This window comes from Xiphophorus couchianus, chromosome 9, assembly GCF_001444195.1.
Source record: "Xiphophorus couchianus chromosome 9, X_couchianus-1.0, whole genome shotgun sequence".
NCBI classification, from domain to species: domain Eukaryota; kingdom Metazoa; phylum Chordata; class Actinopteri; order Cyprinodontiformes; family Poeciliidae; genus Xiphophorus; species Xiphophorus couchianus.
This window is the reverse complement of record NC_040236.1, coordinates 27,583,395-27,605,447: the sequence shown is the minus strand read 5'-3', so window position 1 is coordinate 27,605,447 and position 22,053 is coordinate 27,583,395. Positions and strand designations below refer to the sequence as shown.

General features: G+C 35.2%; 2 protein-coding genes across 5 annotated transcripts in view; one reads left to right on the top strand and one right to left on the bottom strand.

The window, feature by feature from the left end:
* Window positions 1-26: 26 nt before the first annotated feature.
* Window positions 27-18,731, bottom strand: axdnd1 (axonemal dynein light chain domain containing 1). Of its 4 annotated transcripts, XM_028026689.1 has the most exons (33): window positions 18,497-18,729; window positions 17,520-17,665; window positions 16,299-16,402; window positions 15,717-15,810; window positions 14,037-14,122; window positions 13,893-13,949; window positions 13,609-13,717; window positions 12,678-12,799; window positions 11,938-12,078; window positions 11,633-11,737; window positions 11,226-11,346; window positions 10,629-10,730; window positions 10,391-10,557; window positions 10,209-10,278; window positions 9,095-9,323; window positions 8,706-8,943; window positions 8,065-8,158; window positions 7,035-7,225; window positions 6,849-6,939; window positions 6,393-6,527; window positions 5,675-5,749; window positions 5,270-5,344; window positions 4,865-4,939; window positions 4,461-4,535; window positions 4,056-4,130; window positions 3,652-3,726; window positions 3,246-3,320; window positions 2,841-2,915; window positions 2,219-2,251; window positions 1,563-1,643; window positions 1,364-1,455; window positions 598-737; window positions 27-523 (listed from the first exon to the last, which is right to left on the bottom strand). In XM_028026689.1, exons 1-33 carry the CDS (start codon window positions 18,546-18,548, stop codon window positions 462-464), a joined length of 3,462 nt encoding a protein of 1,153 aa, XP_027882490.1. In that variant the 5' UTR covers window positions 18,549-18,729; the 3' UTR covers window positions 27-461. The 4 variants fall into 4 exon arrangements, with proteins under 4 accessions (XP_027882490.1, XP_027882491.1, XP_027882493.1 ...); XM_028026690.1 differs by lacking the exons at window positions 3,246-3,320; window positions 3,652-3,726; window positions 4,056-4,130; ... (1 more) ...; window positions 4,865-4,939; window positions 5,270-5,344 and having other exon boundaries at window positions 18,497-18,731; XM_028026692.1 differs by lacking the exons at window positions 2,841-2,915; window positions 3,246-3,320; window positions 3,652-3,726; ... (2 more) ...; window positions 4,865-4,939; window positions 5,270-5,344 and having other exon boundaries at window positions 18,497-18,731.
* Window positions 18,732-19,373: 642 nt separating this feature from the next.
* rabgap1l (RAB GTPase activating protein 1-like) overlaps window positions 19,374-22,053 on the top strand; it is a 118,189-nt gene continuing 115,509 nt past the window's right edge. Inside the window, exon 1 of the mRNA XM_028026876.1 lies at window positions 19,374-19,475. The gene's annotated coding sequence lies outside the window, so the exon portion shown is untranslated. The remainder of the gene's footprint in view (window positions 19,476-22,053) is intronic.

Genomic DNA, 22,053 nt, shown 5'->3' with positions numbered 1-22,053 from the left:
AAAGGATAAACAGGAACTCCCAAGAATATTTGCATAGACATTTATTAATACAGCCGGAAGAAGAGAGATATTGAAGGGACAAAGGGTTGACAGGTGCCACAGAAAGCAAATGCACAGCACACACAGTATCAGGAAGTGAGGTGTATCCTTGTACACCTCACTTCCTGAGTGAGGTGTACAAGAATTCTTTCATCGCCTTATGAAAGAATCGCCTTTCTTTCATAAGGCGATGAAAGAAAACCTCTCCATACTGTAAATGTACATTGCTTTTCTGTTTTCTTCAGTTTGTTTTTTATTTATGCATCACACTTTGAGAAGTCGTGGGTTGTTAAATGTAGCCGATTATATTTTTCTTCTTTGCCAAATACAACAAAAATGAATAAGACAGTCTCAAACATAAACATAGAGTCACAACATGTTTTCTTTGAGGCGTTGCTTTCTTTTTCGGATTCAGATGTGGGTTATGTTTCAGAAGTTGGATCTGCAGCCATAGGTGGGGAATCAGGTGGCATTATCTTTTCCTCTGAAAAAAATTAAAAAGGCATTGTAAACTTTAATGCTCATGTCTGTTTTATCCAGGAAGTAGCAAGGTTTTACCATCTTTGCTTGGAGACTCGGGAGCAGGCTGACGCTGGAGCAATCTCTCCAGGTCTTTAATCTTATTCAGCGCTTCAGTCAGAGCCTCCTCAGCTTCCCGAGCTCGCTTCTCAGCAATTATTGTTAGCTTCTCGGAGTCCCTGAGAAAAAACATGAGATGCCTCCATTTTTTGGTTGCACAACTTAGTGAAAGCCACACTGCATGTTAATCATAGGAATATTAAAAAATAAAAATAAAAAAAGATACATGCATTTCCTTGCTCCACTTCTGATATACTTTTACCAAATATGTTTTACTTTGTAACATTTTCAGCATTTTAACACAAATGACTGATTTGTTATTGTTTAAAAATAATTAGGCCACAATCTCATACAACAAAAATACAAGGCTGTGCAAAACCTTTTAATAGTCATATTCCATTAATTAGAATATATTTTCAAATAAGGCTCATTTGTCAACTGGTTGTACAGGATTTTAATCAGGGGTGTCACAATAAAGAAAGTCAAATATATATGTAGGATACACATTTTTGTGTACTTCTTATAGAAAAAAAAATTTAAACTTTATAATTTCCACTCCAGATAAAACAGTAATTATTATTGTGTATTGCTTTAACATCATTTTCAACTGAATTCACTCAGTTTTGTGGTTCTCATGTGAAAAAGAAGGTTGAGCGTATACTTTTTCAAGACAATTGTAACTTTTATTTGTGTTAGCCTCTCAAAACTATAAATCAAGCACAGAAAATGGAGACACATGTCCTACCTTAGTTCTTTCTGCAGCAGCACTAGTGATGCTAGATCAGAGAAAGCTTTTTGAGCTTCTTCTATTACTGGACACACAACCAGCTCATTGCCCTGATAGAAACATACAAACTGAGTTCAGTCAAACAGATGATTCAGTTCTGTAGAAAGGCAACTATTTCTGCCAATTGTTGAAAAATCCATGTTTTAAATCATCTGACCCCAGGCAGCTGGACCATGCTGTCATCCTGATATCTTTGAATGATGTTTCCATCATAGTCTATCAGCTTAATTGATGGCCTCTGCAGGACGACAGCATTATTCATTTTACTATAATAATGAATACAAGAAATTCACATTTGTAAAACTATTTCTATTTAACAAAAAAATATTTAATATTCTTGTATACCTTCAGCATCTTTTGCACTTTATTCTTTGATTACATAGACAATGTTCAAAACCACAAACACGAAGAATGAAGATAAAACAATTGGTTTATTTTATCGGGCATTTAAATACAACAATGTAAAACTAGTTAGAAGAATGGTTTTATCTAATTAGAGTTTGGTTGATTATTAGAACTTATTAGAACACCAATTAGCACACAGTTTTATTTACATTAATAATCCCATGAACAAACAGCATTACAATACAAGCAGCAAATCAGTTTTCTGATTTTTTTTTCTAAAATCTCCCAAGAGATTTTAAAAATAGAAGTAAAGACAACTGTTTAAAAACGTATTATATCATATTTTTTTTAATTTTTCATAGAAAACGACTAACTTCTGCAAAAGTAAAACAGAAAATAACCCAATGCTAAGCATGAACCAGCATGACCTTAAAATACCACTAAAAACTTATGATTTATTTGACTGACCTCTTGTTGTTCTGTTTCAGGTTCTTCAATCATCTAAAAAATAATCAAAATAATACTTACTATCATATTTATTTACAAACATCTTTCATTGATCTACTAACAAATTAATGTAATAGATGTAATGTTCATGTGTGCGTGTGTGAGATCGGTCCTCCACAGAAGATCTTTGCGTTGCTGAAAACGCTGCACCTGTTTGCAATTAGCTGATTATCTGAGGTGGCTTTAAGGAGCGATGAGAGAACTGTCTTTGCCTGATTATCAGCCATTCTAGTTGAAGACACGTACTTGGTTTCCACAACAACAAAGTAATGTCAAACCTCCTCTTATCAAGTTGCCATTGGATTCCTAACATCCCACTTTCACCTACTGCAGTTCTGTCAGCCATCTTTAATCATTGCCAGAGAACCCAGAGTTCAGGCCTTCCCCTTGTTGTTCTGTCTGTGTAAATACATTTCTGTGTATAATTCTGCATGTGGATCAAGAAAATACCCAGCAAAATGGCAGTGTATTAAAGGATGTACATCAATTAAGCTAAAATTAATCTTTGCTTAATTTTATTTAAAGTTGTGGTTTTTCAAGGTTTTTCTTTAAGAGGCATTCTTCCATAGTTCATATCACTAACCTCAGTTTGTTCTGGTTCAGTCCCATCTGTAGTTTCGTCATGTTGCGTGGGCTCTTGTAAAGGACCTTCACTGGTCTATAACACACACAGGCAAAGTTACCAATATTTTTTACATTTTTCCACAATCAGCAAGTCAAACAGCCACGACCTCTGGTAATGCAGAACTATAAATATATTTAAATATGGAGGACATTCCCTCTAAATTGCATAAAAGAGTTGAGAGACTAGGAGCAGATTCGTCTTTTGTGTCCAGTTTCACGATTAGAAACAGGGAGAAACTAAGATTTTTACATATGTAGCAATGAACTTGAAAAACAGTTAACTTCATTCAAAATTTGTCATTTAACCTAACAAACTACTCTAAACCTTAACGCTGTCAAACCTTGTCTGATTCATATCACTAACCTCAGTTTGTTCTGGTTCAGTCCCATCTGTAGTTTCGTCATGTTGCGTGGGCTCTTGTGAAGGACCTTCACTGGTCTGTAAACACACACAGGCAAAGTTACCAATATTTTTTACATTTTTCCACAATCAGCAAGTCAAACAGCCACGACCTTTGGTAATGCAGAACTATAAATATATTTAAATATGGAGGACATTCCCTCTAAATTGCATAAAAGAGTTGAGAGACTAGGAGCAGATTCGTCTTTTGTGTCCATTTTCACGATTAGAAACAGGGAGAAACTAAGATTTTTACATATCTAGCAATGAACTTGAAAAACAGTTAACTTCATTCAAAATTTGTCATTTAACCTAACAAACTACTCTAAACCTTAACGCTGTCAAACCTTGTCTAGTTCATATCATTAACCTCAGTTTGTTCTGGTTCAGTCCCATCTGTAGTTTCGTCATGTTGCGTGGGCTCTTGTGAAGGACCTTCACTGGTCTATAACACACACAGGCAAAGTTACCAATATTTTTACATTTTTCCACAATCAGCAAGTCAAACAGCCACGACCTTTGGTAATGCAGAACTATAAATATATTTAAATATGGAGGACATTCCCTCTAAATTGCATAAAAGAGTTTAGAGACTAGGAGCAGATTCGTCTTTTGTGTCCATTTTCACGATTAGAAACAGGGAGAAACTAAGATTTTTACATATCTAGCAATGAACTTGAAAAACAGTTAACTTCATTCAAAATTTGTCATTTAACCTAACAAACTACTCTAAACCTTAACGCTGTCAAACCTTGTCTAGTTCATATCATTAACCTCAGTTTGTTCTGGTTCAGTCCCATCTGTAGTTTCGTCATGTTGCGTGGGCTCTTGTGAAGGACCTTCACTGGTCTGTAAACACACACAGGCAAAGTTACCAATATTTTTACATTTTTCCACAATCAGCAAGTCAAACAGCCACGACCTTTGGTAATGCAGAACTATAAATATATTTAAATATGGAGGACATTCCCTCTAAATTGCATAAAAGAGTTGATAGACTAGGAGCAGATTCGTCTTTTGTGTCCATTTTCACGATTAGAAACAGGGAGAAACTAAGATTTTTACATATCTAGCAATGAACTTGAAAAACAGTTAACTTCATTCAAAATTTGTCATTTAACCTAACAAACTACTCTAAACCTTAACGCTGTCAAACCTTGTCTGGTTCATATCACTAACCTCAGTTTGTTCTGGTTCAGTCCCATCTGTAGTTTCGTCATGTTGCGTGGGCTCTTGTGAAGGACCTTCACTGGTCTATAACACACACAGGCAAAGTTACCAATATTTTTACATTTTTCCACAATCAGCAAGTCAAACAGCCACGACCTTTGGTAATGCAGAACTATAAATATATTTAAATATGGAGGACATTCCCTCTAAATTGCATAAAAGAGTTGATAGACTAGGAGCAGATTCGTCTTTTGTGTCCAGTTTCACGATTAGAAACAGGGAGAAACTAAGATTTTTACATATCTAGCAATGAACTTGAAAAACAGTTAACTTCATTCAAAATTTGTCATTTAACCTAACAAACTACTCTAAACCTTAACGCTGTCAAACCTTGTCTGGTTCATATCACTAACCTCAGTTTGTTCTGGTTCAGTCCCATCTGTAGTTTCGTCATGTTGCGTGGGCTCTTGTGAAGGACCTTCACTGGTCTATAACACACACAGGCAAAGTTACCAATATTTTTTACATTTTTCCACAATCAGCAAGTCAAACAGCCACGACCTCTGGTAATGCAGAACTATAAATATATTTAAATATGGAGGACATTCCCTCTAAATTGCATAAAAGAGTTGAGAGACTAGGAGCAGATTCGTCTTTTGTGTCCAGTTTCACGATTAGAAACAGGGAGAAACTAAGATTTTTACATATCTAGCAATGAACTTGAAAAACAGTTAACTTCATTCAAAATTTGTCATTTAACCTAACAAACTACTCTAAACCTTAACGCTGTCAAACCTTGTCTAGTTCATATCATTAACCTCAGTTTGTTCTGGTTCAGTCCCATCTGTAGTTTCGTCATGTTGCGTGGGCTCTTGTGAAGGACCTTCACTGGTCTATAACACACACAGGCAAAGTTACCAATATTTTTTACATTTTTCCACAATCAGCAAGTCAAACAGCCACGACCTCTGGTAATGCAGAACTATAAATATATTTAAATATGGAGGACATTCCCTCTAAATTGCATAAAAGAGTTGAGAGACTAGGAGCAGATTCGTCTTTTGTGTCCAGTTTCACGATTAGAAACAGGGAGAAACTAAGATTTTTACATATCTAGCAATGAACTTGAAAAACAGTTAACTTCATTCAAAATTTGTCATTTAACCTAACAAACTACTCTAAACCTTAACGCTGTCAAACCTTGTCTAGTTCATATCATTAACCTCAGTTTGTTCTGGTTCAGTCCCATCTGTAGTTTCGTCATGTTGCGTGGGCTCTTGTGAAGGACCTTCACTGGTCTGTAAACACACACAGGCTCCCAGCTAATACTCATAATCATTTATGGAACAAGGCAAAGGCTTCGCAAAGCATTGCATTAATCTATATTTTTGGATGTGCTATATGCTATTTCTGTACTGATTCACAAAGTAGACTGCACTAAATACATGCAGACACAAACATGTCCAACAATTTAACCAACCAGTCTTTTAAATAGGCTATAAACTGTATCAGACAAATGTGTAAAGGCATGAAAAAGTCAGCATTTTTAAATATTTCTGAACAATTTTGTAATCCAAATCCAGTAGCAGATAATGTTTTTGTTTTCTGTTTCCTCTCCTTTAACAAAGTTACCAATAATTGTTAGCAGATTTTTTGTTTTTATACAATCTGCATAACAAACAAACATGATCTTTAGTAATGCATAACTACCTTCCCTCTAAATAGTTGCAAAATTCATTATTTACATGTGAGATGTTATTTCTTCATAGAGAGGTTAGGAACAGATCCATATTTTGTGACTAGTTTCAGAATTAGAAACATGCAGAAGTTAAGATTTTTACATATCTAGCACACACTTAGGGAACATGAAAACCACTTCACTTCATTCATAATTATCATTTAGTCTAACTACTCTGGGATGCCTTTATGATGGGTTGTCACCTCAGTCTCCATGCTTTCTGGTGGCTGAGGGATACTTGAAGTTTCTTTGGGTTGCATGATGAGTTTCTTCTCAAATTTCTCAGTAAGTTCTTTGAGCAGTATTTTCAAACTTGCCAACCATTTATTACCATCTGTCTGAGGATAGAAATTAAGCTTGGTAAATAAATTGATGTCATATCAAAACCACATGTACTGAAAATAGTCTGAAAATTATAGACTAACTGCAACTCCTACTTATGTAGTCTACTATTAATCACACATTTGCTATAGATTCTACAAAATTATCACCTTTTATGCATGTTTTAATACTGACAAATATTCATTTTTGCAATAGAGGTATTTTGACAAAGCCTAAACTACTGCACAACTGCAGGCTTGTGCACTGGCTATCGAAAACATCTTCAGAAAAGTTTAGAGCCACAGTCAAAGTTAGAAAGACGCTGCAGTCTCATTTACCTGCAGCTTTTTAAACTGTTCTGTCTTATTTTCCATCTGTGCATCAATAGGGTCCACTATCAACGCCTGCTCCAAAATTAAGTTGGATGATCTAGAATAGAAAAACAGCATTTTCTGTTGTATAAATCCATCAACCTTTTTGATACAACACTTAATGCAACAATAGAAAGTGGCAATTTTTGTTACCTGGTAATAAATCTGGAATAATAGACCAATTTCTTAGAAAGCCTTTCTGCATCCTCAACTAAAGCTTGTGCTGAGTTTTTTATTTTGTCTTTATGTTGTGGATCTTTATCTTCTTCCTCAATCTGGTCAGGTAACATGTGAAGCAACAGAGCCATCATCAAGTTTGTTTGACCTTCATGAAGACAAACCACCTGAAAGGGAAGGAGCCAATGAAACAAACATTTGCACTATTACAGTCAACTAAGGAAAAAGAGAAAACATTAGTTATTTATCCCTCTCATCCACACTGGGCCAATGGCTGCTCACTGACAAAATATCAATTGCAGTAATTAATTATTGTATAAAATGTGAGGACAACATTTTGGGATAATATGTCTGATGCAGTTATATTGTGATCTACTTGTAGTTGATACTTTTAGTGTTTGTTGGGAAATACTTTGTGGTATTAGTGGCCTTTATTCACAGAAGTCAGACAGGAAATAGGCAGAGACACAAGGGGGAAAGACAGCAGCAAAGGTCAGGAATCAAACTCAGTACAGCTGTGAGGACTAATAGCTCATCAATATGTGGCACCTACTCTATCTCTACTTCTAAAATGAAATTGAACACTTTTTGAAGTTAGGATTGTGACTTGAAATTCAGAAACCCTGGTCCAACGTTGAAGTTAGATTCAATATGGCTGCCACACATAAAATGTTGTGAAAATTGCAGGTTTAATCTGTTCAATTCTGATGGACAGGATCTCATTACCTCAATGGCACCCAAAGTTCAGGTGGAGAAAAAAATCGATTCAATAGAGGAACTCAAATCCTATTCCTGGGAACTCTGAATCAAACCAAAATGCTCAAAAATCCATTTCAAGTCTGCTTAATTTTTTGTAAAATTATATTTTGAATAATTCTTAGCTATTTTTTTTTTTTCTTATTTGATATTGCTAATATTTGTCAGTCTGGTCACCAAAAAGAACAAAATTCCTGACCACAAGCAGGACCATAAATGTGATATTTTCCTGAAGAGTTTTAAAACTCACCTCTTCTAGCAGTTTCTTGTTCTCAGTCTCAGTGAAGCTGAACAGGCGATTTGCGAGCTCCTGAACCTCTTCTAAAGCCTTTTCTGTCCCTGAGCTTTTTGAACAGACACACACAACACAGAACTTTAAGCAATTTATAAATAGTACATGAAGATGTTCCTGAATACAATCTCATGCAGCCCTAATCCCTGTAATAATTTATTGCAGTGAAACTGCATGGTAAATATGTACTCTTACTTTAGTTTCATAATCTTATAGAAACTAGTCTTGTAATCTGCTGTAGAATGAGAAACTATTCTTCAATAGACCAAAAATCCCAATTATGTTATTATTTTTAGGAAATTAGAACAATAAATGCTGAAATTAAAAGTATTTTGAACAAAAACGTAAATCTTTCTTGCTCTACTAATAGAAACAGATCAGTCCAATTGTGATAATAAGAATTATGATAATAAAACGGCTTTGCTTTTTGACCACAGGAAGATGCAATGAACACTTTTAAAAGGCTCTTGAAATATTGAGGTTTATCTAGAAAATATTATTCAACGAGGCATTTTCTACTCTTTTCACAATTTACACTGTATATTAAGAGATTCAATTTACAAATTTAGAAAGGTAAACTGAATATATAAAACACTTACTACAAGTCAGGGACTTTTTTGACCATTCTTTGGTCCGTTTGTTTGTCCGTTTGTGCGAAGGGGAAGTACAACAATATATCTTCAACTATGTTCCTCCAATTAGAAAAAGCTTCTTCCAGTTTAGTCCAATCAGAGGCGGTCATCGCTGACTGAGGAGAAAACAGCTGCAGCGCACTATGAGTTACAGAAGCCCAGAGGTCCATCAGGTTAAACATGGATGCAATGAGTTGGTGGATATCTGCAGAAGGAATTATTTTCAGCTTTTTAATTCACTCATTAACAATTACCTTGCTAACATGAGACTAAATGAAGACTAACAGAGAAAAAACAAAAGTGACTAACAGTTGTGCATGTGTCAATAACAATATAAGTTTAATATCTGCTCTCACCACTGGCTTGGGTGTTATACTGTCTGAGAAGTTCAGTTAGGACATTCTCCAGCTCTCTTATAGTCTCAAGGCTCACAGCAGGCTCAGCATCAGGGAAAATGTGCCTTTCAACAGTCTGAAAGCTTATTTTTACAAATTTATCCATGGTACTGTAGACTTCATGCAGCCTCCTCTGAAATATAGCCTTTCTTTCACCTTCTTGGCATTCCTCACATACAACTGACAGCTTCTGCAAATAAACAAACAAAAAAAACAGTAAAGCCTCAGAAAAACAACAACTGCTAATTTCTGGACACATTGTTTTTCATATTTTGTCAAGCTACAACTACAAACGTTAATGCATTTTCTTGGGATTTTATAGCAACACAAAGTATCACAATTTGCAGTCTTTGAAGGTTTCATAGAGAACATCAATGGAAAAAAAAGAGGACCAAGAAATACAGCAGACGGAAAGAAGTAGTATTGCACAGCTTCCACAAGTTCACATAAAAAGAGAAGCAAATAGGCATCTCTAATTTACTGTAAAATACCGGAAGGAACCGTATTTGTGCACAGTGCAGTGTGCTAAAATTCTGTGGTTGTCAGAATTTTATTCTGGCAACTGCAATTCTATGGTGGTTGGAATTACTGTAAAATTTTTTCCAGAAATTAGATTTTTTTTTCTTTTTTTTACAGTGTAAAAGCAATAAGGTGCTGTGGTCGATGAAACCAAAACAAATGTATTTCTGCTTCATGCACAACAACATGTGTTGCAAAAAACACAAAGCCTCGTCGTAAAGACTACATCCCAGCGGTAAATGACGGCAGTGGCAGCTTCATGGTGGGGGAATGCTTTTCAATCACAGGGAATGTAGAGCCACATACAAGACAACCTGGAAAGAAAACGTGTTAGACCAAACAAAAAACTTGAGAATGAGGTGAAGGTTCATCCTTCAGCACAACAATAAGCCTACAGAGCTACAATCGAATGGTTTAAATCAGTTTTTTGAGTTTATGCTCCAGGATATCCAATACCACGCTACACCAAAAATATTTGGTAAGACTCTGTATTTTTGTAAAGATAATCTCCCAAAAAACACCACAGAAGGTAAAGAAAATAAATATCCTCTCTTACATTTGACCACCTCCATAAGTCTGCATGGATTTCTGCCATTGTTGTAATGTCATATTCTGGAACCTTATTCCTAATAACATCAGATGAGAATTGCATGAAGAATACTTATAAGTGTCAATAAAAGTGCAAAATAAGATTCAAAAAGATGTTCAGAAAATTTGTTTTAAAAATAATCTCCTCACCGATTTTGTGTCCTGATGTGAAGATGCCACTTTTTGAGGCCTTCCTTCAAGGAGAAGATCTGTTCAAACTGAGCATGCTGAATCTTCTTCACAAACAACATGAGGGTAGTCAGCTGATTTTTCCACTTGTTGGTTAGCTCCACTATGACATCCATATCATGTGTATCCTACAGTAGGAGGAGTAGCACAGTCAAGCGTACACCTGTGGTGGGAAAAAAGAGTGTGCTTTGACTTTCACCTTTGTGGTGATGTAGACGAGGCAGTCATGTGCTGTCTCGAACCAGCCTTCCCCACTGACATACAGCTCACTGACAAGCTGGAGCTTCTTCACTTTAATCACCTGACAGAAAAGAAACTGTTTAACAAAACCTGAAACAAACATGGGTTAAACTGGCATGTTTATAAGAAAAATATGCTTTAATGCAAATCTAACATGTAACTAGGACTGGACAATTAATCAATAACAGTACATATCCTGATTCACACATGATCAATATCAATAGATAATACGTTTGAGAGAATGTTCAATAGTTTCACTGCACTCCAATTCAAAACCACACAGCATTCTGGGAGATGTAGGCACAGGAAAGACTTTAGCCGCACCACCAGTTTGGCAGGTTTTCAGATATTTAAAAGCAAAAAATTAATTAATAATTATTGATATTGACTGATATGAAACCCTTATGTTGTGACACCTTTTTTCAGGCATATTGTCCAGTCCTACTTGTAACATATCCCTAAAAATCAAATTCCTTTGTTTATTGTTACACAAAGAGATGAAAAAAGAACATTGTACACAAAAAAAGAGAGAACACAACAAAACGGCTTCTTGTACTTTGAGGGCGAGGTTGAAGGTGAACCTGCTCCAATGGTCTCTGTCTTCAGTCAACTGTTCCAGCTGCTCCTCCAGACGAGTCCTGTGCAGCTCATACAGATGGTGGTAACCCTGGACAACACTTAGAGAGGCACATTGATCATTTCAGAGGTAGCATTTTTGTCAAGCATATTTAAAAACTGTCCCATTTCACATCCATCACAAGAAAAAAGGGCAAAAGAAGTTTGCTCTTACTTATACAATGTTTTTAAAAAAAGCTAAGATACAGCAATATAGACTGTGCCCAGAAGCAAAACCAAGTAAATGTACTAATACATCAATTTAGAACAATTAATTCTTATTTGTTCTACTTGATGAATGGTGATGTAGTTTGCCATTAATCACTGTTATAAGTCTGCCAGACTGACTCTGAGTAGCTGAGAGTTTCTTTGGAGCTTTTGGCAAGTTCCTCCTGTGCGTGCTCCATCTTATCGGAAACAAAAGCATCATGGTCTCTCACTTTTGCTAGTTCCCTGAGAAAAGAACACATAAACACAAGCATGGAAATGAGAAGACACGCATCTCTTACCTTCACCTTTGTTTAAATGAAAGATATTATTGAAAATTAGGGCATTTATTATCTCTTCTTAAACTAGTTGGTGTATAAAAATCTCCCTGAGACCACAGTTAAATCACTTGTTTTCTTTTACTACTCTGACCCTGATTTACATACATGTTTATCTGCTGGATGGATGCCTTGATGTGGTAAATTTGCTCAATAAGCCGACGGTCCAGAGCCCGCTGCGCCACCACCTCAGTATGTAACTTCTTCAGGCACTGGGGGATTCGCTCCAGCAGAGACTGGTACCGCTGCCTGGAACAAAAAGAAATTCTGGATCAGCAGAGGAAAATATATTTAAAAAATGTCTAATTTGCTTTAATTAAAAAAAGAGTTGCTTTTTCAAAACTATTTTTCAATCTCACACTGAAAAGAGAAAAAAAACAACCTTTAACCTCTAGTTGAGGTTGCTAGGCTTATTTAAAAATCCATAGTCTTTCAAAGAGTTTATGATGCCGCACACTAACAGAATTCCCACAGACTTTTAAAGCAAAAGAAACCCACAGCACCATGGATCCTCCACCATGTTCAAGCAGGATTATGAAAGTATTTTCCTTATATTTCCAGATCCACCTGGAGTGTTTATTAATGGAAAAACTAAATATTAGAGTCATCTGACCAAATGCACTGTTCCAGATGACACCAGATGAAAGTTCAAATAATTCTAAATTTATATGGTTATCATATTAACACAGAAAAGGTTTTGTGCATCCACATACAATCAGTCAGCATACGTTTATTACTCCTACTGCCATAAGATATTATTTTATGGCATTTCACAAGCATTTGTTCATGTCTGTGTAGTCATTGTTTTTTTTCCAAGGCTTTTAAGGTTAAATATGTTAGCTGCTAACCTGAGTTTGGCGAGGAGCTGTCCTCTCTCAGCACAGCCGACGGTCACCTGCCTAATCAGTTCATGGAAAACGATGTTGTAGATGTTCTGCTCTGTCTTCACCAGTTCCAACAAGTTCTCGAGCTGCGAAACAAGTCATAGACCTTAAGGTCTCTGAGCATTTTAGTGGTATTGACAGAAATGATAAACACAGACACTCTACATTGGCATATTACATCGCAGATTAAGAAGGAGGCCATTTGTGTAATTGGTAAATATTCTTTAATGTTTGAACCATCTTTTAAAATTTGGTTACACTTTCTACCCTCAGGCTCAAACATTTCCTCTAATTAAAGTGTAAAAAAAATATTTTTTCAGGTTTGTTTCTAAACTTTCAAATCATCTGATCTCATACGTTATCCGTTCCTAAACATAGTTATACTTTTTATTTAGCTTTTCTGTATAATGTCCTCTTTTGGTCACCAAACCTCTTGTTTCATCATTGACAAAAAGCTTAAATGTGCAGTATTATTCCACCTAAAAAGCTGTTTTCTTTTTTATTTTGTTAGGTATTCGTAGTATAAATATATATGTGGGTATTACATTATATCAAAAATAAAGACAAAACTGTTCCCAAGAGAGAAGTGTGGGCATATGTAAATCACTGTGCAATGAACTGAATAATAAAATTTTAATATCAGAATAAAAGAAATCTGCCTATATTTCATTCTTTAAGATTGCCGATAACCTGAGAATCAAATAAAACAAATAAAAGCTAAATTTAAAAATTGGGTCACAAAAGTCCCTTGAGTCAAAGTAGCTTATGTTGTTTCACTGACTGAATGCTCTTTGTGTATTTTCCCATTTTAATTATGCAAACTAAAGGTTTTTCTCTGTATTAAACAAAAATGACAACACAGCATTCATGTCAGTTGCAGAGGTAGAAAACTAACTTGGCACAGATCGGTCAGCTCTTCGTTCTGCTGATCCACTCCAGCCTTTTCCAGCATGTCATCCATCATCCGCATCAGCTGGATCACTTCCAGCCTGCCACTGGGCCTCCTGCACACAGAACATTCCCACAAATGCAGTATGTGTATTATTGCACACACATACAGAGTTCTGTAATGCTTAAAGGTCTGTTTTACTACTATGTTTCCTAAGTTAATTGCTTATTACACTAGAATGAAGTGTTACAAATTTTTTCTGTCACTTTAATTTATATGTTTGGACTCACAGTGATGGGAGGACTCGTAACTTCTGCTCCTGATCTTTCAGTTGCACTGTGAATGCACTGTGAGGTACAATATGGAATAAATCAGGAAAACGCTAGATCGTTATATAAGAAGGGACTGCACTAAATAATATTAAGGAAACTTACTCTTCATACAACTGGAGGCATTGTATTCCTTTGTTCTTCACAATACGATACTCTTCAGGGATCACATTTTGTTTGACATTCAATTTCTGAGAGACACAGAATGGTGGCATTTTGTGATTGGCTTGGCTTCTTATTCAAATTAATGGCAATGGTTGCCCCAGGAATACTTCACACTGGTTAAATCCAAAACCAATTGTTTGAAATATGTGATGACACAGAGAAAAAACATGTTAAAACCTTTAAAGTGAGGAAGTGAATAAATATAAACAGTTAAACAAAAGGAAAATCATGAAACATGGACATATTAAGCAAAGGTGGGAGAAAGCAAAATTGCAAAATGTGAAAAATACAGGAAATAAAAATCTGATGAAAAAGAAAAAAAATAGTTCATTGTCAACTAGAAACTGAAACAATGTGCAATGTGTTATGTTGGAAATGTTCTGACTAAATAATAAAAGTATTTCTTTGACAGAAAATGGAAAAACTAGGTAGTGACAAGACTGAGACAGAAAACGTGACCTTCAATGATATTCAAGTGTTTCAATTTAAAAAACATTTTCTCTGGGTATTCCAACTTCCTTCCACACTCCAAAACCACAACTGTTAGCTTAACTATCAACTACATTAGGTGGTTGTTTTTGATGTACAATGTATAATTTATGGTAATCTTTTTATTTTGTTTAAGTTTTGTTCGTGTGTTCTATTTTTTTTCCTAACGCTTGCCAAAGGTGAACTAAATGGAATAGCGACCTGCTCAATGTATACTCAATATATATCCACTTTAGAAAATGGATGGATTTAAAAACATGGATATCATTTTACAGCTATGATATTTTAAATCTTATTTTATCTGGGGCAGAAAAAAAGGTTTAACACAAACGACTATATTCCATTGGAGCTATTCCCAAGTTACTTTGGCAACATTTTCACACATATTGCTAAAATAACAACAATATGGGACACTCTCGTAATTAAAAATTTAAAAATATCAACCATCTGCTTACAGGTTTGTACACTTTTAATTTTCAAGATAAGTTTCTTGTCTTATTTTTGCAGCAACAAACTTTGGAGATAAAACAATACAAATTAACTAAAAAAGACAGTGTAAATTCACTATTATAATGATATAATTTATTACTGTTATTAATAAAATCTTGTGACAATAGTCTTCATTCTACAGCAGGGACATTTGTGTAAAATATAACACAATTTTATGTTTAGAAATGTCTCTCACACACACACCTTACACACCTGACTGGTCTGAAAACAAAACACAAATTAAACAAAAAAAATCCCCCAATTTCATTAACGTTTAACATGTAAAAGACAATATTATAACTTTTATTTCAATCACACAGGTCAATAACTCATAGAGCAATTAGGAATAATAGATATCCAAAAATAAAATAAACAATGTTCTTCCTAAGTTGAACAACATTTAGCAGATATAAATAACCAAAAACAAGAAAAGTTTAGTCTGATTTAACTTCAGAGAGAGAAAAATAATGTCTTTATAGGTGTATGAAAATATGGTAAAAAAGTTAGGCTTTTAATCAAATGTTAGATTGCACTTCATTACAAAACTGCTGTTTGAATATCAAGTGCTTTCAAGGACTTTACATGGAAATAAAGTACTTTCAAAATACCTAATTGTACAAACCCTGAGGTTATGCAGCTCACCTTTATGTCTCCGTTGCAGCTCTTCTCATGCAGTGGTGGGAGAGCAGTCATCTTTTTCTGTGTAAGCACAGCATCGCACAGGAATGAAATATCCCTGCAGAGGCACCACACACAGAAGAAACATATTTTTCTTTATATAGTGGACTATTTTAACAAATGTTAATTTTTAAAACTCATGTTAGCATTTGTTGCAATGGTGGAAAACATACAGTAATGATTAAAGGAAGAGAGTCAATTCTTCTGTTCATAGTCCTTATATGCAACAGGCTTCATATTATTTAATATTCAAAGAAGAAGCCAAAATTCAAAAGCGTTGCATTGAAAAACTAAATATACCCGGTGATTCCACAGCTTGTCGCAAGATGAGTTAGTAAGTGGTTATTTTCTATTTGACTTTAACTTTATCAGTCGCTCACATCTGTGTGAAGGATTTTTTGTTTATTCTTCATCATTGTTTCATGACCATCTTTAAGGTCAGGCTCCAGCTGACCTTAACCAAAACCTGAACTGTAAAGACATAACATGTCACACTTGAGAATAACTTATATAAACAATTGTTACAGTTTCATTCCCCTAACTGACCTGCCGGCTTCTGTCAGCGATGTTGGCTGTTCCAGAAAGTATTTGTATTTGGTGCGTCCAAGCGGATAATGCCAAACTCCATCTGGCCGTCTGATTCCATCATTCTGTACAAAAATATGGGTTATTGCTATCTTATCAACCTATGCTTATATATATTTGTATCAAGTCTCTTTGTTTAAAAATTGCAGCAAGAAAAGTTTAGCACCCTGACATATTTCTTTAGATTGGACTAATTTTGTCGAACTTGTATATTTCAGATCAAGATAACTTGAATAAATACATAAAAGGGTTATCAAATCAAGAGTTTCTTTATCAATGGCTATGAAACCCAACTGAGCCCAACGTGAATACATATGTTAAATGGTGAATTCTGTGTAATTAAACAAATTCTCAGATCACGCTCAGATCTGTTTACTGCCTGACCTGTAGAATAATCTTAACTACATAGAGCCTCTCTGACAACATGAAATAAATTTTTAAAGCTCAAACTTATTCTGGTTATTTTGCAAGTCAATTATATAAAAAACACCAACAGGTCCATATGTGAATATTTAAAGAATGCATTCAAAATAAAGGTTTTAGAGTGGCCTAAGCAGATCTGACTGCACTTGAATTTGATTGAAATGTTGTAGTATGACTTTAATATCATACTTATACTAATAATATCATATGACTATACTAATATCATATGACTTTAATATTCAAAATAGCTTGAATGGGGAGAAATTCATCCACTGTGAGATTAGCGTGGTAGCTTTTTTTTTCTTTTGACCATTGTTTGTAAACTGCATTTTGGATTCACTCAGGCCATATTCGTCTTTAATTAAAACTTGTTTAATAATGGGAAATTTTGAAGTGCAACAAAAAAAAAAAAACAGAAATCTGGGTGAGGGAAAATATATATAGTTTTTACAGAATGTACAAAATTCATGAAGAGAACTGAAATCAAACCCTAAATGGACAAATAATGAAAGGGCCCAGAAGGGGGCGCTGACATACTTTTTTTCCATTTTACATAAAGCAGACACGCATGTAAGAATGTTGAAGCAATCTTCTCCAGCGATTGTCAAATATTTTGAGCTGAATGTCAGCATCTTAATTCAGACCGACTGTCTTTATAAATAAACTAAACATGGGTCTATTGAGAAGATTGAAGAAAACTGTACTTTAAATGTGTATGAATCACAAAATATCGTGTAAAGAAGAAAGAACAGTAAGTACTTCACAGCTTCGGTGATGTGCAGTGTGGCCCTGTGTGTTCTTGGAGACAGTGGAGGTGAGGCTGAGCAGCAGTTCTGCTGGGATGCTTGTTTGTTTGACAGGCTCCTTCCTGATCCCATCTGGAACTTTGACTCTCAGGTCAGTCTCTAAGAAAAATCAAGCAAATACTCTGTATTTGCTTGAGTACTGAGTGCTCAAGCAAATAAATAATATTTTATTTATTCAAACCATTAAAATGAGCTTTGGTCAATATCTCTAATTGCTTTATAACCATCTTCCAAAGTTCTTATTTGGAGTTTATCTGTCTTGTCCCTCATTATCATTTTTGACCATTTTGAGAATGTTTTGTTGTTTTTGGGAATTTCCCTTGTCTCAGTCTGATGTGGTCCTAATGACAAGAAAGCATAGAAAAAAACATGCAAACTCTAGGTAGAAAAAACCTAGGCTGGGACAAGATTGTACTCAATACAGGTACAATCGGTACTTGTACTGATACAGGTACAGGTATTGTACCTGTAATGAGTACAATCTTGTCACTGGAGGTAGTTTGATCTGTTTAAGCATAAACATGTTGCCTGCTATGTAGGTGGTTTCAAAACCTTTGGGTTTCCTGTTTAAAAATACCAGAATTATTTTAGATTGTCAAATCAGTTAATCATCTAACAATGTACGTCTGCTTGAGTAATGTTTTGATGACACAATTTTACTTGCACGTACTTCAGTAATAGTATTTTGAAGTAACACCACTTTTTCTTGTGTACAAGTTTTGGCAACTGTACCCATCTTTGTTTAATTGTTTTGCATAGAGAGTACGGTTGTACCATATAAAATGTACATGAACGGACTGGATTGGTTTTAGCCATTTCTACAGACGTTTTCTAATCGTGCATGACTACATATAATGTTTTGTTTGTAACTTTCTGAGCAGCATTGGCACGTAGAAAGTCTACAGCAGTGGATGGGTATGAATAATTTACCGTCTGCTTGCTCGCTTGGCGCTGGACTGGCTCTGGCCGTGGACAACGACATCTTTATCAAACGAGGCTGTTACAGTCAGAGGATAAAGTCTTTCAACTTTCACCGAGCCATGAAGGCGAGAAGCTAATGTAGGTTATCTTAAATAACATGCTTTTTAAAATTTACGAACGAAAGCGCCTTTTCCTTCAGTATTCCGTTCTTCCTGATCGCGTTGTTATGGAAACGGCGTGCTTACCAGCTGCTCGTCTACTCAACATTTTACGGCCGCGTGTTAACTCCGTGGTGCATTCAAGTGAAGTCGTACAGTAGATTTCACATGGTGAAAAGTCTTCGAAATTATAAAAGCATCAAATATCACCAGTTTCTTTCCAAAACGTTGGCGGAATAATATATTTAACTATCTTTGATTCAAACTAATTCAAATAATGTGTTTTAGAAAATGTCAATGCAACCTTTATCAACACCTTTTTTCCTTCTAATAAAGGAAGAAAGGGGAATATTTTCACAGTATATTCATTTATTTTTTGTCTACTTCTGGTTAAGCGTGTATGTCCGTGTAATTAATTGGGAACAAAACTGTTCAACAATGTATGTTTTCTTGACCGGGATTATGAAATGGGCTTTTAATTAATAACATTAGATTTGAACTTTTTTTATTGCTTAGTTATTTTTCACGAGAGACTCGCTGATCAGCTATCCCTCCTCTGGCCCGCTTAATTAGACATTTTTAAACTGGAAGAGTGGGTACACGTTTTTGGTCTTTTATTAATATTTTCCTTCAGCTTCTGTTTGTGAAAATATCCACGCAAAAAAAAAAATTCCTATGCAAGGTAGGTTTTGAAGATAACGCGCATGCGCCATACATTACACCGGAAAATGTTTAATAAAACTCCAGAGTAATTCATCTTTGACACAACACACGATCTTCGCTGCAACTTATCGGACACAAAATAAACAACTCTACAAACCTTCAAATAAGTAAGTTGACAACTCTCTAAACGGCTACCTATGCTTATGTTAGAGCTACATCTGCGAGCAGATAAAGATGGAGACTTGTTTCCTTTCTTCACTCTCGGGTGTTTTTCCTCCGGAGCCGGGCGGGGTGTTCCTGAAAAAGCTCAGTGGTCCAACTGTTTTGGACTTCGAGCTGGTAGCGTTAGCCAAAGTTAGCTCTAGCTCCCAGCTGTAGCCTAGGACACGTATCCAGGTACTTCCTGTCTAGCCCGCAATCACCTGTCTTGACATTCCCGAGTAAGCGGAGAGGCTTGTGGAAGAAGCGTGAGAAAAAAATCGGACACATTTATGATGAGTTAGCTTGCTCCTTGCTAATTATTTCTCGGTGTTTGTGGTTTCTGCGTTCACTTAGCTACTGCAAAAGCAATTTGTCCACCTCTCATTGTAATGTTATGCAAGGCAACACTTTGTCAAAGCTGTCCAGCTTTCTACATGCTTATCACGGTATAGCTTACAGGTAAAACATAGCAAATGAGGCTAACTAGCAGGGGATACCATGGCACTCTTTGCCCCATCCAGGCCTGCAGACATCAACAAAAACAGTTTACTGCAGTAGTTTACCCTCCTAGGACCCTAACAACAACGTTGTCATGTCAAACAGCATCACCAGCTGTTTTTGATGCATTTGTTTAAATGACACTTGGTGAACCTCTACCACAAAATACTTTTAGTGTAGGAATGGTTCCCTGAAGGTGCGGTTGATTTCAGTATCACAGTTGACAAGTTGGAGACATGTTAGTGCCATACTATAGATAGATATAAACACCTCCTTTTTTCATTCTCACCTACCCCAGGTGTAAAAAGTATTTTAAAATAAACTTGAAATGAGCTAACTGGCCCAGAGATGCAACAGTTTAGGACAAAGAAAACAGTTTTTAAAGAAGACAACCGCAAAATAAGTTGTTTTCAAGTCATAATAAGCAACTATGTTTTTCATATAGATAGAATAGAATAGAATTCAACTTTATTGTCATTGCACTGTCACAAGTACAAGCAATGAGATGTAGTTTGCATCTATCCAGAAGTGCTCTACGAGATATAAATATTTATTCACAGATGTACAAGACTATGTATGTATGGACTATAAGGGGTTATAGCAAGAGATGGTTACAGATTATACCTATGACACTAGTTTTTAAAAAAACATTTTTCCTTCATTTTAATGCTTTAAATGATGTTTTAGCATTTCATTTAAAATTAGAATGCACAGGATAATTTTGAATGCAACATAACCAATGTATTGAGCCATATCCAAAAATGGCATCGATTGTTTGTTGTTTTTTTTTCTTGTGAAAACTTTGCAGGAAATGATTCAGTATCAGGGTATAGATAGAAACATTTGCTTAAGAAGAAATTTCAAAGCCTAGCTTAGCCCTGGTGGGAAAGGAAACCTAACCTAACCGTTACTGAAATCAGTGTTACAACTGGCTGTAGGTAACATGTATTTTTCGTGGATAATTCTGCAGAGACAAGGTGCCAGTATTCAGTAAAATGAACTTCCATTCATAGAAGTATTGTCATGCCCTTTTTCTTGAAAAGTGTTACTCGTTCATTCAGACACCTAAATACACATATTCAATGTTCTACCAGCACAATGTTTGATTCCTCAGCCAGAGGTACTGACTGTCAGGGACAAGTTCAGAAAATAAGCATGATGGTGCACATTTTAAAACATTCCTACACTACTGGAAGAAAAAAAGACTGGACTGGACTTTGAGACCTCTGGTCTGCCACTGCTCTCTAAAAACTCATTAGGTGTTTACAGCTTTACTGGTATTTGCACAATTTTTCTCGTTTCAAACAACACGTCTGCTTTTATTTTAACAATTTTTTTGTTACTTTTTGTAAATAATTTGTTTTTAATGCACAAATACATATGCACAATTTATGTTTTTTTTGTTGGCACATTCCTTTGGATATTTTTAGTATTTTACATTGTAATTTTGCCCTTATTGCACAGTATGTTGTTATTCAGTTTTTTATGGATTACATTTTTATCTTTGTGTGAATCTACAGTACATGCCTTGCTTGCCTGTCAGTTTATTGCAGTGTATATGTTTAAGAGCCCAATTAGTTGCAGTAATTAGCTACTACAACTGTAGTAGTAGTTGTTTCTACTACAATTATTCTTACTGTGGATTATATTTACATAATAGAAAAAAGTTGCAAATTTTCCTTGAACCAAACAAAAATCAGAGAGATATTTACTCTTTCCCTTTACACAACCTATTGCAATTATTCTTTCTACATTCTGTAAAATTATGCATTTCACTTTGCTGCTATTACAATGAAATTACCAAAATATATTTTTATTCTATTCTATTTTTATTTTCTATCTTATTTTTATTACTGTGCCATTTGCCTTATCCAATGAGCCATGGAATAAAAATATTGTTTAATGTCCCTCAGTGGGAAAATTCATGTCTACCAGTAACAAAATGGAAGCAAAGGAAATTACAGAAAGGTAAACATAAAATCCAAAATGGTTTGCTTTTAAAACCAACAAATTCAGCCATTTCACTTTCTGTGCATATGCTTTCTG